General features: G+C 34.7%; 1 protein-coding gene across 6 annotated transcripts in view; it reads right to left on the bottom strand.

The window, feature by feature from the left end:
- Positions 1 to 451: 451 nt before the first annotated feature.
- The window catches only part of LOC106742295 (syntaxin-binding protein 5), a 28,883-nt gene continuing 14,539 nt past the window's right edge, over positions 452 to 14,795 (bottom strand). For 2 of the 6 annotated variants that reach the window (XM_014615109.1, XM_014615113.1), the window contains 11 exons: positions 13,285 to 13,578; positions 12,308 to 12,845; positions 5,338 to 5,463; positions 5,075 to 5,194; positions 4,812 to 4,937; positions 4,399 to 4,605; positions 4,146 to 4,254; positions 1,884 to 1,967; positions 1,447 to 1,542; positions 1,195 to 1,319; positions 452 to 1,110 (listed from right to left, as the gene is read on the bottom strand). In XM_014615109.1, the coding sequence (XP_014470595.1) occupies positions 857 to 1,110; positions 1,195 to 1,319; positions 1,447 to 1,542; positions 1,884 to 1,967; positions 4,146 to 4,254; positions 4,399 to 4,605; positions 4,812 to 4,937; positions 5,075 to 5,194; positions 5,338 to 5,463; positions 12,308 to 12,845; positions 13,285 to 13,578 (2,079 nt within the window). In that variant the 3' untranslated portion in view covers positions 452 to 856. Of the gene's footprint in view, positions 1,111 to 1,194; positions 1,320 to 1,446; positions 1,543 to 1,883; positions 1,968 to 4,145; positions 4,255 to 4,398; positions 4,606 to 4,811; positions 4,938 to 5,074; positions 5,195 to 5,337; positions 5,464 to 7,645; positions 8,049 to 9,931; positions 9,978 to 12,307; positions 12,846 to 13,284; positions 13,579 to 14,795 lie in introns of all 6 variants that reach the window. The other 4 variants (XM_014615110.1, XM_014615112.1, XM_014615111.1 and 1 more) reach the window with 4 other exon arrangements.

The following is a 14,795-nucleotide window of genomic DNA, read 5'->3' as shown; positions in this document are numbered from 1 at the left end:
TATATATATATATATATAATCTCATTCCAATAATATATTCTTATACGCACACGCACGCGCGCACTTACACGCAGCTCACGCACACATGTCCAGCATCCACATATACACACACGCGCGCGCGTATATGTAATAAGTTACGTCAATTTAAAACTAATGCGATTCTTAGCATTTCACTCGACTTTGTGTGTTCGCAAGAGCTCATGCTCTCTGTAACAACGTGGCGTTCGTAAATACCTATTGACAATTCTTCAAGTTCGATCGATTAGAATTCATTTGAACAATAAACGTATCCTCTTCGCTGAGAAGCAAACAAGGCAAGGCGTTGTTAAATATCGCTCACAGGACGTCCGAATGAATCAACGAGTGCCATCGGTTAAAAGGCGAATTATCATATAACTGTTCATATTGACTCGTGTATATCTCAATCACTTGTCGCATTTTTTTGTATATATATATATATATATATATATACTTTATATATTTTATGTAATAATAATTATACGTACGTCTCTTATACGCATGCACAAATACATCGCGACAATACCTCTACATTCCTTCGTTCATCCCCATGAAAATTTCCGATCGCACGTTTCCATGACGTTATTATATTATTACGGAATGTGCGTGTGTACCATGTGCGCCGCATAAATGTGATTGTATTTATATTAATATTTTCTTATCCCTGCCCTTCGTAGTATAGATGTTTCCCCATATGTGCGTGTGTGAAGATCATAGTACGTCTAAACCTTTTTATATAGTACGAGAAAACTCAAAAACGAAATACAAACTAACTAAGAAGCTAAGTAATGAAAGAAACGTGTGCCATTCTTTATGGAGCTCGAGCGAAATTGTGTTCTCATAGCTGATACCATTTCTTGTCCTTGTATTTGAGCATCAGTCCATGAGCGGTTTGCGAGAAATTCTCCGCCTCCGACATCATGCGCGCTGTCCGTTCCTCGAGGTGCGACAGCTTCTCTCCACGCTCCACAACCATCTGATGTGCCATGTTCACTTCACCGGTCGCGCTAGAAACTCGCTCTCGGAGAGCCTCATTTGGTCCTGGAATGTGTTTCGCCACCGTGCGCGACGCACGGCCGCTGGATTCACCGACTGCAACCGACAAAACTTGTATTCACACTTTCAATTTTGTTGTGAAATTTGGATAATTCGATAAAGAAACGCGTGTCTACTTACACAACTCTTCTCGGTCGAGGCTCCTCGAACCACCACCGAATAAGCCTTTGAAGAAACTCTCTTTAGGCGGTTCTGGCATATCATGGCCGATGAACAGATCACCCATCATCTCTGTCAATTCACCGCTAATCGAAGAGAAACGAAAATACAGATTGAATTATTATAAATTCAATGCTTATATAAGATATATCAATTTAATATGTGTGAAATGTTCACTTCTTCTATCGATTAGACAGAAAAAAGAGATAGTACCAGAATTCACTCGAAATGGAAAACTTCTGAATCTCCATAGGTGACGATAGATATAAACCATGGCCTCGGTTGCTGAAGCAAAGGGTCTTTGCAATCCTGGAAAAAAGATACGCGAAACAATGTTACTACAATGCATCATTTTACAAGTTGCAGGTTACATGTTCAAATGACAGTACGAAGGTACAACTGTAAAAGAGTGTTTAGTGTGCGTTTTTATATACATAGCGCGTAAAGCTTTGGTTAGTGGATAATGAAAATCATTTGAATAGTTATCGAGGGTACAAATCGCGCGGGAAAAACACTTTCCTACATGTAATTATTATGAAGCCTGTGTGCGGTAAAACCGGTGATATATCGACATATTGTATGTTGCGCACAAGGCACTGTGTGTTGTGTAGAGGTTTCTTATTGTGAGCTGTATTTCATAGATGACTTACTGATCGGTATCGCCATTAACAAAGAGTTGATGACCCCATATGGACAACATGGGGTCTACAATGCCCTGTTTTGTGGTCTGAAAACTGTGAGAGATTACAGAGACAGGAGGAAAGTGAACGCTCGACCATATACCGGTTAATATAAGATTCACGTTATTTCGTATAATTAGCATTAACCCTTAAAACAGCCAGCCCAGTCATTTTTAAAGAGATTCTTTATACTTTTCGTACGATATATCTTATTCTCTGCACATGTAGAAAACTTGTAAGTGAAACAGACGGATAATGATCAATGTTGCCTGAAAGTTTGTGTGGTGCAAGATTTTGCAAGTCGAAATTGTATTAATGGTATACACACAATGAAACGTCTCAAAATGAAAAGTAGAAAAATAGAACTTACGGATGAAGAAATGCTCCATAAAGAAATGGTAATTTTATATTTTATAATTATATAGCTTGAAAACGTGCGAGAAAGGTAACCACAATGGAACGTGCAAGTATTTCCATTTTAATGTAGCGTAAGTTTATTCCTTTAAGAAACTGAACCGCTCAGTTTGTTTCACAACGCTACGCCACTCTTTTCAAGTCTATGCATGTATGTTCCAAGAAACAGGAAGAGTGCAGTAGTAAGTGCTCATGAGAAACGCTACGAATTAAGCATGCTCTAATTGTGTTAAGGGTTAACGAGTGTTTTCATTATTGCAGAGAGAAGCCGCATGCTAACAGTATCAGTTAAAAGTTGTTAACTTATTTATCAGTAGATGCTCACACACGTGTATTCTTATGGGACAAATATACAGAATTATATTTATATAGAATGTTCCAGCATTAAAGACTTGAGAGTTTCTCGACTTGAATCAATCACACACGATTGCAGTCGTATTCTGAATCGTCAAAACAAAAAAAAAACAGACGTGCAAAGAATTGTGCATCAAGAAGACTCATTTTTGTCTCATGTGTGTCTTTGCATCGATTCTTTATACATAAGTCTACATAAAATCCTGATATACTCTGTGTTTATTGCTGTACCTTTATTGTATTCATTCTTTTTATCGAAACAATTAATTTTCTCAATTGAATTAGAAGAAATTGTTGTTAAGAAAAAATATAAGTATCTCGCAATAGAAGATTAACAATATATTATTAATTTATGTATTTTTGGAGAAATAGAAAATAATTTGTGGAATAATATATTCTCGAAGATGAGTATTTGATAAACGAACTATTATTCGATAATAGTTATTTGTCGCACGTAAATTTGATGATAAATTTTAAACTCGCATTTTTTAAAAGCTTACTGCTTTGTAAAAAAGATAAAGTTTAAGCGATGATAAGAATAAGCGAAATTTTTATAAGATTAGCCAATTTCATGCGTCGAAATAGTAATATAATATTGGAAAAATAAAAAAAAATGTATAGTAATCAACTATGTAAATAGAATATACCAACTTTACTATAATAAAAGCTGTAAAAAGATATAAGTATAAAAATTCCTTAAGTAATAAATAATTTTCGTTTATAAACAATAAGTTGCGGCCATCGTTTAATTTAAATAATTGTTGAATTTTGGAGTTCAATTTTACCTTTTATTAAAAAATATCTCCTATTTTCCGTTTTCTGATGAAAAGATTTCTAACAATCACGTATATACACCGTATTTACAGAAGTTTAAATTTAATATGATACAATACATTAACCGTGTTTTCGACTTGACAAATATAGTTTCTGCGTGCAAAGCGTTAGCATCAGGAATAATTTTAGTGACCGCGATGTATACACGAAGGATCTTCTTTTCTTTCAAAATATTTTACAGTTTTTAAACACATTCTTTAGGAGCCAAGAATACTTTTAATGCAAAATCATGATGAAGTGATTACTGCAAAAAATCAATCAATTCCTTTTGCAAACCGAATTATTGCTTTCGAACATGTCCGAAGAAATAAATTATTGAAAGAATGTTGATATTATTAACATCAGATTATATATATATATATAACTGCACTAGTACGTGTAAATAGATATACATCAAATTATTGTTTTAATATACATGTATCGCTAATATTATCATTCTGAACTTAGGATGTTTTGTTTAATGTTCTCTCTCTCTCTCTCTATTTATATATATATATATATATATATATATATAAGTGTAAACATTTTTGCAATATTACAATAGCATATAGTGCAATGCATCATGTGCAAGTATTACAACACTATTATGTTGTTTCGATAAGGATTATTAGAAAATATTACTTTTCTTACCTCAAATCTATAAGAGGTAGAAAATCGACGTCTATCAGTGGTCTAAGACTGGGCAGGCTATACGTTGTGACGTGACCATTAGAAACATAGCATACCAGGCAGACATTATCTGGACAGAAATATTTTGTTGATAAATTACATATACTAAATTAGTTACATGAGAAACAGCGTAACAACGATAAATCGTATAAAAGTGACATTTCTCTCTCTATTCTAGCTACAACACCTGAATCATCTAAACAATTGGCAATACCTTTCAAAGTCGTAACCTCCGCTTTAATTACGATATGAGTTTCCGCCAACTGTTGCCTATATACACAATTCTGAGAGGGTAATGCTACGACTCTCGCTTGTTTCTCCGATGCAAGCACAACGAATTGTCTATCTTCAAAAGTATCTCCAGTAACTTGTGTATTCGTCGACGGTGACATTCGGCTATTTGTGCATTTCCCTTGACTCTCTTTAACCAAAAACCCACATTATTAATATCCATATTGCACGTAAAATTTCTCAGATGGACACATCTGAGATAGGCTATCGTTTTTTTTTTTTTTTTAATAAGATTCACGAAATTAAGAAATCTCGCAAAAGTTTGAGTTATGTTGTACATCGACCTTTATTTCTTATAGATATACGTAATTATAGTAAAGGAGATGTAAAGCCTACTGTTGCGTTCTTTGCCATCCACATTTTCGTCTTTCCAAGATTCGAATGAATATGGAATCAACGCACCGTTGCAATCTAAGAACGACATGGAGAGGATACAACCCTTGAGTTTGAAAGTAGATCCATCTGCGTGCAATGAAAGACAACGTGAAACTTCATATCACATACACATGGTATAATCTTAAAGCTGATTAAAGCTGTCAAGACATGATGATTTGTGAGATTCTACTAAATATTGAATGTAACGAGGAAGGTTTACTTACTACAGGTAGACACAACCACTGGATGAGCGTGACGTTCTCCGTGAGCAGGTGTATTGAATACAACAGTTTGTACAGATCCCAGGGATGTGCCAATCCACAAAGTTGGCAAACCGTTTGTATCTTGAAAAGCAATTGTATTAATATGAATAATATATATAGTCTGTGTGAAAGAAGTGCTGCACGAAGAAGACTTTTCAAAAAAAAAAGTACTACTAATGATTTACAGATCTTAACAATGAAATATATACCGAACTACTACATACCACTTTTTTTTATATAAGAATCCGCAAATGTAAGGCAGCTTATGGTTTCCGTAGTGATATTTTCGAGGGACGACATACTCGAGCTCCTTGATCTTTGGAAAGAGCCGTCAAATTTGTCTACCCGACCAGCAATCCAAACAAAAAATTCTCGATTATTTATAGAATAAAATGCTTAGGATTTTCTCGATTTACTAAGAGGCATGCACAAATGGCTATTGAAATTATTTTTGACACGTTTGCATCGTCTTTACATGGTGTATATCGCAAAGTATAACTAGCGAAGTTAGAACATTTATCAGAAGTAGCAGCTTCAAGAGGACAGTAATAATAATGTTTGTGACTGAGAATGAAAATGCTGTTATGACAACGATGATGACGATGACAATAATAATAATAATAACAGCGACAGCAACAACAACAACTATCACGATTAGAGTTCCTTGACTGGGCAGTTCACATCTTAATACCTTTCATACACTTTATACTCATCAGAACTTATAAATATCAAGTAAAAGTCATAAATTTACACACAAACGCACAAAGACGCAGACACATTCACACCTACGTACGTACGTACGCACGCACGCACGCATAAAGTGTCATATCCAATTAGCGCGTAGAGTATCATTTACAGACCTAATTATTTTCATTGAAGTATATTAAATAAACGAGTGGTAAAGAGCACCACTCTCGCATGCACGTATCAAACATTTGAGTAATTGCTCTCGGCGAACATATCGTCGATAAAATTCGATCGAGTTCTCCTACTATAAATCTGTACGTTTTATGCAACTTGTAAGCCTGGTGAAATTTCGAGAAAAAAAATCTATAAGTTGCTCCCTAATTTAACGTGCATGTTTCCAGCCATAAGTCGTTTAGAAATACACAGTCGAGTATCATGTTAAGTAACGTATCAACATTCGTTGAACACAAATCAGTGCAGTATATTATTCAACACCGTACATATCACAAGATGAATATACTCCAAATAAAATATCATTTGGAACGCGATGAGAAAGAACACAATACATATAAAATGAATTTGTTCGTAGCGAGAGGCTTAAGGTTTGGGTATTGGTATGCACAAGGCACTAAAAAAAAATCACAACTTATTAATAATGGGATTCAAGTAGGGTCCCGTTTTAGAAGAGAGTTGTATAAGAATTGCTGAAATTTTCGAATAGCACAACACAATGAAAAGCAATGTTATAATATATACGAAAGAATCCGTTCACAAATGTGGACAGAACGATAATCTTGATCGTAAAAATAGTTGTCTTTTTTTTCTTATTCTTTTCAATCGAAACTATAAGAGCTGACCATTAATATATGACTTCTTCGGCGTACAATTGTTTGCACATTTATCTTGCACGGTCCACTTTTTCCACTTTAATATGTCCACACAGGGTGCGTTTTTTAGAATGTGCTAAGAAGTAATTGTTTCAAATGCAATGTTAGACCACATCTAAGAAGATATCACATAAAAGAAGCAAAAATCAAAAGTTTGCCACATAGGCGAAAACGAGAACAATAGGGAAGAGTACATCTCTTCGAGGGTGCAGTGTGACAGCTAGAGATCACGCAGTCCAGACGATGTGCCATTTTGTGTTTGTTCAGAAAAGATCCGCTAAAGAGCACGTTAGAAGGAAAGAGATGCATTGTAGTAAGAACTACCGAAGTGATTTTCAGACATTCAGATCAGTAAAGACCAGACAGTATCTATTGATTCTAGATAATAGAAAAATGTATGTCGTGCTGAAAGGATCTCAGGAACAACGTTTTGTTCGCAAGAATGTTCCACATTTTATGAATAATCCCAAATTTGTGTGTGTCACTATAATATTTTTCTAACAAATACTATGGAAGAAATATATATATATATGTATTAATAAAAAAATCATTATTAGAAATTGTGCAAGTTTCCGAATGAAACCTTATAAAAATTGATTTCAGAGAATGAACTAGAAATGAAGAGGAAAAATATCGGAAAAATCGGAGAAAATTTTAGGAAAAAATGCGTACGCAACAAAGTGTAAAAAACTTAAATTATTGTTTTCTCGTATCAAAACTGTTGAAACAAAGAAGAAGACGAAACATGAGCCGTAAAATAACGCTGCGCGAGAGATCCAGCACCCTCCGAGAAATTTTTCTGAGAAGAGTCATCCATAACGAAGTGAAACTAAAAGTCAAGCGATCAGAGAAGAAGTAAGTATAGCTTTCTCATTCGGTGTTACAGAGATAGTCGGTGGTCTACGTAGTCCATACAGCATAAATAATTAAAGTTACAATTGGCTGTCGATAATACTACCGAAGCTGCTATACTGTCTGGTGTTGGTGAGGATATTCTGGTAGTTCAAAGACGCTTGAGAGACGGCGGCGGGGCCCGAATCCACTTCGAAGTGGCTGGTAGCTGTACTCAAACACTTCTGGAGCTTCCTTATGCCCTGTGTGCGTGGGTGGCGTGGATCTAACGCGACACCCTTGCGAGACACCGTGTTAATATCTTCATCTGTAGCGCTAATCATGCCAACGGCATTACGAATACCCGAGCGAGTTATGCTAACACCGTCACTGTTGTAGGCGCCGTTGTTGCTGCCGCCGCCGCCGCCACCGGTGCTACAACCATCACTATTATCACGTATGTCACTTCTCTCACCACCAACACCCACTGTACTTCTTCCTGTCATCGGCAATACGCACATCCCGTTCATCTACAAATCAGTGACAAGTCAAACGTGGAAAAAGCATACGACTCGATCGTTGCTTTCGATTATAAGGTAAAGTTATGTGCGGATTGGGCTTTTGTGTGAAAATGTTTCAAGGAACGCGGGCGTTTCTATCAAACTTCCGTTAAAACGAAGTAGCAGAAGCGCGTAGAGAAGCCATTTTCCACCCTCATTTGCATTTTCGATGACGTATCGTACCTACGCATCTTATATCAATAGACAAAATATTATTTGTTGACGGTGTACACAAAGCTATATTAGCTTTTTCTTCATATTTCAGATGCATATACATACAGAGAAAAGAGATCCCCTTCTTTATTGTAATATTTATTGGTTACGGTGGAATAAATTGAATCATAAGTTTTATTGTTTATGCTCAATAAAAAAATATATGTATAATTTAAAATTAAGTAGCAGAGAGGCGTGTATTATAATTCATAATAATATCGTACTAGAACAAAGTCAAATAAAATTAAATCATAAATAATTATAAGCTGATGCCAAAATGTATATGTATCGAGATAAAATATATTATTGCGAAGATTTCTGAATCGTATAAACTGTTTCATAAGAGTTCTGTCGGTGTATATATTTCACACACATCCACGCATATATACATACACACTACACACACGCGCGAATACACACATAGTGTGCGATACATTGAAAAATAAATTCCCACCCCAAAATCAAAGAGACTCTATTGAGTATTAAAAATAATGAAGCTAGAAATATGACAACTCAGACATATATTTTAACTAGAATAAAATGCTTTACAATGCAATTGTTTCTGGTTCTTTATTATCTTGTAATATTCATGTGCAAAAAAGACGATTATTACTATCATTATTATATGATACATTCACACATATGTATATATGTGAAAATTTGTCTTAGGATATAAAGATTTGTAAGATTACTAGAAGTTTCATTAAGCAAAAAAATCCAAAGAGATTAAACCCTTTTTTCTTGTATACCTCATAACACAGTGTCTTGTTGCGCGGAAACGAACGACAACCCTTGATAAAAACAGATTGAACATTTCTTTTACTTAATACGACAATTCTGATTGTTTTTTTCGACTACTCGAAAAGTCGGAGAATTCTTGTACGAAGGAATAGTCATTGTTGTTGTCTGTATTAAGGATGATGTATGGAAGATCTCATAAGAGAAAAATGTCGTAATGATAAATATCGAAAAACACCTGATTTTGTACACATTTTGTACCGGTTCGCAGTTGTTTGCTATGTGGAATATCAGCATATTATGCAGAGTCCTCTATAGCAGTCAGTCAATGTTGAGGTAGAAAGAAAATGTGGACTTGCAAAGCGTCCTATAAAGAGCAACTGCCTATGACACATATTAATATGTGTATAAATTGATATATATATATATATATATATATATATATATATTCTTCATCAATAAAGAAAAATGTAAAAATGACTTTGTCTTGTTGTCATTGATGATGCCACGACCACCAGTGTTATTATTATTACTATTGCTATTTGCGTGCAAACCATCGAAAAAATCTCCAAAAGCTTTGAAAACAATGTTGTACCGAGAGAAAGGTGTCTGGATAATATACAGGAACAATAATTATAGGAAAGAAGAGAGAAGTCACACGCGTTAGTTGTATGTATAGAAATTTATAGGCGAATGAAAGTATGCTTGATATATTTTTTAGGAATAAATGAATAGTCCGCGTTCTTTACATGACCGAGCTCGACACATATCGACGATAAATTACTGCCTGTCAATTTGTCATGTGTAATTGTATATCCTGATTGAAATCTTGGTATCAAGGAGTGTACTTTTCTCTCGGTTGTAAGAGACAACTGCCAAAATATGTAAAACCTTGTTTTTACCTGAATCGAGCTTGCTGTCAGGGAAGACCGCAAAACTGATTTGAACCTGAAAAAGCGTTAAAGTAGAATCTTTTCAAATTCGCATTGCAGTGTAAAGTGTGGATGAAAGACTCGTCGCTAGTACGAACAGGGTCGAGTTACTTCCTGCTGATATTCCCGTGGGAATATTTCCCAAAATTTGCGAGCATGAGATCAATGTTTGCAAGGAATAAACGTAGCCATAAAACTTGAAACGAGGTTGACACCAATGGGTACCAAGGATCAAACGGGAATAATGCACTCTCAAAGTATCTACTATGCATTCCAGGTACTGGTAACCTAGGGGTAAGAGAATACTAGAAATCTTAAATATGGTGTGTGTGTCTGTTTTCTGACCTATTGATCGATTGTCAGGGTGAATGAGTTGCAAACTAAGAATTGTTCGGTAAGGTAATTTTTTAAGGGGACGCATTCGATGTAATTTAGCGAGTACGAAATGAGACGTTGACATATTTTCGCTAGATATAAATTTTTCTGAAAATAATACATCACATTTACGAATGCAAATTTAACAGCGCGGAGATATTTGCGGCAAAATGTTTGCACAGCATAATTTTTCGCAGTCTGCCCAATAGTCTTACAAACTTGCACCCTCGTTTTTCTATGAAGAATGGCGAAACTTGTAACTATCATTATAATATAATAGGTACAAGTTGTAACACTGACCTTGTTACGTCAACTAATAATTGACAAATTGGAAAATTTCCTGCTTACGCGTGAATTCGTAGTGTTTGTAGGCATCTTCTGTGTGCAATCAAAGCTAGGAATATGTTTTAAGAAATTATTTCCAGCATATATCAGCGTATTATCGCGGATTACCCTCTAGTAGAGAAAAATGTCTGCACTCTTCTAGAAATTTTGAAGTTTTCTCTTCATTACATATCGAAGGAACATCGACACACTTCTCGCTCTAATTGTGTGACGGAGTTTTATCATAATTATGACCGAATTTATTGACTGACCATTATATTAGACTCTACATTTTGCGTGACCAGATCTTACGGAAATCTCTTATTCCACATAACTATATGGAACAATAAAAAGATATATACTTATTAACCAATTACTTTGTATATCAGCAAATCTCGCAATTAACGAGTTTTACAACGCTTCTATTATCGAGTTCTTGTATGCAAAGCCTTGTTTTTAAAAAGCGATAATTATAAATAATCACCCCTTTGTTCTATTAATATCTAGTAGTATAAGAAATAAGAAAATAATCGCGGAAATTATGTCTATATTTAAATAAGATGTATATAAATGAATAAAAATAAATACGTAAGTAGTTATTTTCGCACTGTATGTTAAAAAAAAACACATATAACACATGCCCTTGAAATACACGATGAACGTGAAATAAATTGTTATTTTTAATTTTTCAATAAAATATAGAGATATATATCAACAATGTTTAAATTGCAATATTTTAACAGCACTGCTAGTCTGATATGAATTCTATTAGACATGCAATAAGTAAAGAATACTAATATTGAGTAACTATATGAAAAGTTGCGAGCTATTTGATTTAGTTTTATGTATATAAATATATTGTTTAGATTTATGTGATCTGTATATATAGATTTATAAAAAAATAAAAAATTCAATAAATTATCAACATCAAGACATCTATTCATATGAGACTAATCTGTTGCTCGCTAATATTTAGGTTTCTGAGGGTTTATTATGATTTCCTTGTAAGAAGTCACGCGATAGAAGTGCCCATTATTAACTAAATATTGAGACTGATGTGTGTTTCACATAAACCTTTGATGATGACATGTTGTAATGAAAGCCAATATTGAGTAAGAAAAAGAAGATATCATTTTTTATCATTGTACATTGTCATGTGTAGTTAAATATCCAATTTTTGAATTAGCTGTATAATTAGGTCAACATAAGATGTCAGTTCCAAATGTACGAAGCATTCATTTCATACATTTGTTTAATTAATTAATTGTAATAATTTACTCAATCTTGGCGGAGATGCAATTAGTATGAGTCATGTAAATATTTCCTCTGAAAATAATCTTGTACGCATCTAAGAGCATCCTAGGCCTTGTATTAATGAAAGAAAAAAAAAAATCAGAGGCAGAAAAGCACGTTCAGGACCAGCCGAGCTCTCTCTATGGTTAGTCTACACCCACCACATGTTCTCAGTCACAGATACAGATGCAGAGTTTTATCGTTAATCGCTTGCCGATCAAGAAAGATTTTGACCGTTAATAAGATTAATTGTACGCACACATTCACATTTAACGTGAAAATCTAATTAAGTCATATCTCTAAGGACACACGGACGACACATAGCGCTCTTCTACATTAATTGCAAACACTTACTGAATCTTCTTATAAGATTGCAGGTGAACGATTCGGATGTAACGCTCTCTTCGCACCTTAGGTCGCAAACAGTCGTCTCATTCTTGGGAAATTTCAGATTCGGCACTGAGAGCAAGCGGTTATCTCTCTTCGTTTGCTTCATCTTGGCCATACGCTTCAGTCTCGGCGGTTTAACTTCGTGTTCAGGCAAGGATAGGTTCATCGGCCTCACCGCCTCAGTTTTCATACTAATATTGTCGTTGTTTATTGTCGTCATCATCGTCGCCGTTGTTATTGTCTTTAGATCTACGCTTTCCGTTGGGCTTTTAGTTTCTTGAATCTCTCGCTTTCCATCATTTATCTCGGGATTTTCGAGCCCGGGCGATTGATTTTCCGGCGACAAGGAGGATTCAGAATCGACACTTTCGACCGGCGATAGTGAGCGACTTGTGCTGGCCGCTTCGCTCGTGTTGCAGTAAAATACAGAAGACTTTTGGTTGCCAGAATCGCCGCCTACTTGTTGGCACTGGGGTACTTGCATGAGCCCCGATGATGAGCTCTTTCGAGAAAAAATAAATAAAAACGTATATCGTAAATTGTAAACATCGTTTAAAACTACGAAACGGAAGAGCGTGCAAGTACGGAAACCGGTTTCCGACAAGCGTATATAAAATATAACTCTCATAAAGTTACAAGCCAATGAAGAAAGATGCGTTGACATTATGTCACAGCTGTAAATACATATCGCAGGTATCATGAGACGCAACGATGCGATGGCTGCTGTTGCACTTTAAGTTGATATAGCAGTATATTAATAAGCATAGTCGAGAAGGAGAAAACTGCTTAAACGTTAAAGTGGCAAGCCTATGCGATAAACATTTCGCGAAGGCATGATCCAATAATAATGAAAACATAAAACAACTTAAAATTACTGACTTTTGTATGTTGGTATGTACTCGCGGATGATACAAAGAACGATAAGTAAAGCATACAAGTACCCCATTCTGAGAAGACACCAAGGACGGTGTAAAAGTATTTTTGATCTTCAAATCAACCTTGCTCAGTTGTCTCTTGAGACTGAATCTCTTCCAACCTTGACTTTTCTGACACTCGTCGCCATTAGGAAGGTTCCCTGTCTTATTAGGTTCGTTCATAGATTCCTCCCCACTCGGTTTATCCTTACTGATCTTAGTCTGACTTTCATTACGAAGGCATTGTTGCTGTTGCACTTGTGTGGAATCTGCTATCCTTGTGATTATTGGCTCGGATTCCATTGCGGATTCTCGCTGGCTCTGATGAATTCAAGATGTTGGACTTTGTACGGTCAATCAGTTCGCAGGTAAAAAGAAGTAAATTATACATTTGACCTATTTCTAAGAACTCTAAAGATGTCTTTTTGTGCAATTTTTGCGCTCTTGTGTTCCGTAAGTGTTCACCAATAGTGGTGTAGACTAATCCTTTATATCGTGCTGTTACATGGTCTGCCGTGTATGTAAACGCGTAGAATTTTTGTAATATGCCTAAGACGAGAGAGAAGCAAATTTAAACCGAAAATTATCATATATGTATGTGGTCACTTGTCACTTCCCAGGCTCAAGATGAAAATGTGAAAATCTTTTTTCGAAGAGTGCAGACAATGATGGTTTTGGATACAAATCGTCTGCCTATAAACGAAATGCCTAAGATGCTCATAGAAACGTAGGTCCTCGTATTTATGACATCGCTGAACGATGAAGCACGCACGCACGCACGCATACGTAACATATATAGTATATATTATACGTGTGTGTGTATATATATATATACACACTATATATATTCTATATATACACATATATATTCTATATATACACATATGTATATTTACATCTATATTTATTGAGCATGTGCGAAAGATGCAAATATTGCAAAGAAAACCGACCATCGTCTTTGTAGAATAGAATCTATGAGTAGCTGAGCCATTTTTTACTAGTAATTTTCATCTCACTCATTTTAAAGGTAAATAGAATATGTTAGAGAGCAATTTAATAAGTACTATGTGCAATATATGCATTACATCAGTAAGATGGCAGTACTATGTAACGATATAGACAAGCGTGTACAGATTACATATACAAAAATGTTACACGTCTATCTAATTACTTAGCAGAAGCTATATAGATACTCTGCATGATTTGACAAATTTATTTTACAATCATAAGGCGGAATAAAATCATAATCTTTACCAACATTTACAAAATTTTGTGACACGGAACAAAATGTACATTAAATTAATTTTGAAACAGCTTTATTTTAGCAATTAATTTAATTTGTCATTTTTATATTAACCATTATACACATATACATAATCTCTACTAATGATGGCTAAATTAAAAAATAATTATATACAGTAATGTATTAACCGTCAAATTTTCTAAAACCGATACTTTCTATTTCAAAATTTCTAATTAAAATATTAAAATATATTATGTTACACATCTATTAAAAAAAAAAAAAAAAAAAAAAAAAA

The sequence above is a fragment of the Dinoponera quadriceps genome, unplaced genomic scaffold (assembly GCF_001313825.1).
Source record: "Dinoponera quadriceps isolate SergipeBrazil2010 unplaced genomic scaffold, ASM131382v1 scaffold628, whole genome shotgun sequence".
NCBI lineage: Eukaryota > Metazoa > Arthropoda > Insecta > Hymenoptera > Formicidae > Dinoponera > Dinoponera quadriceps.
This window is presented reverse-complemented; position numbering and strand designations above follow the sequence as displayed.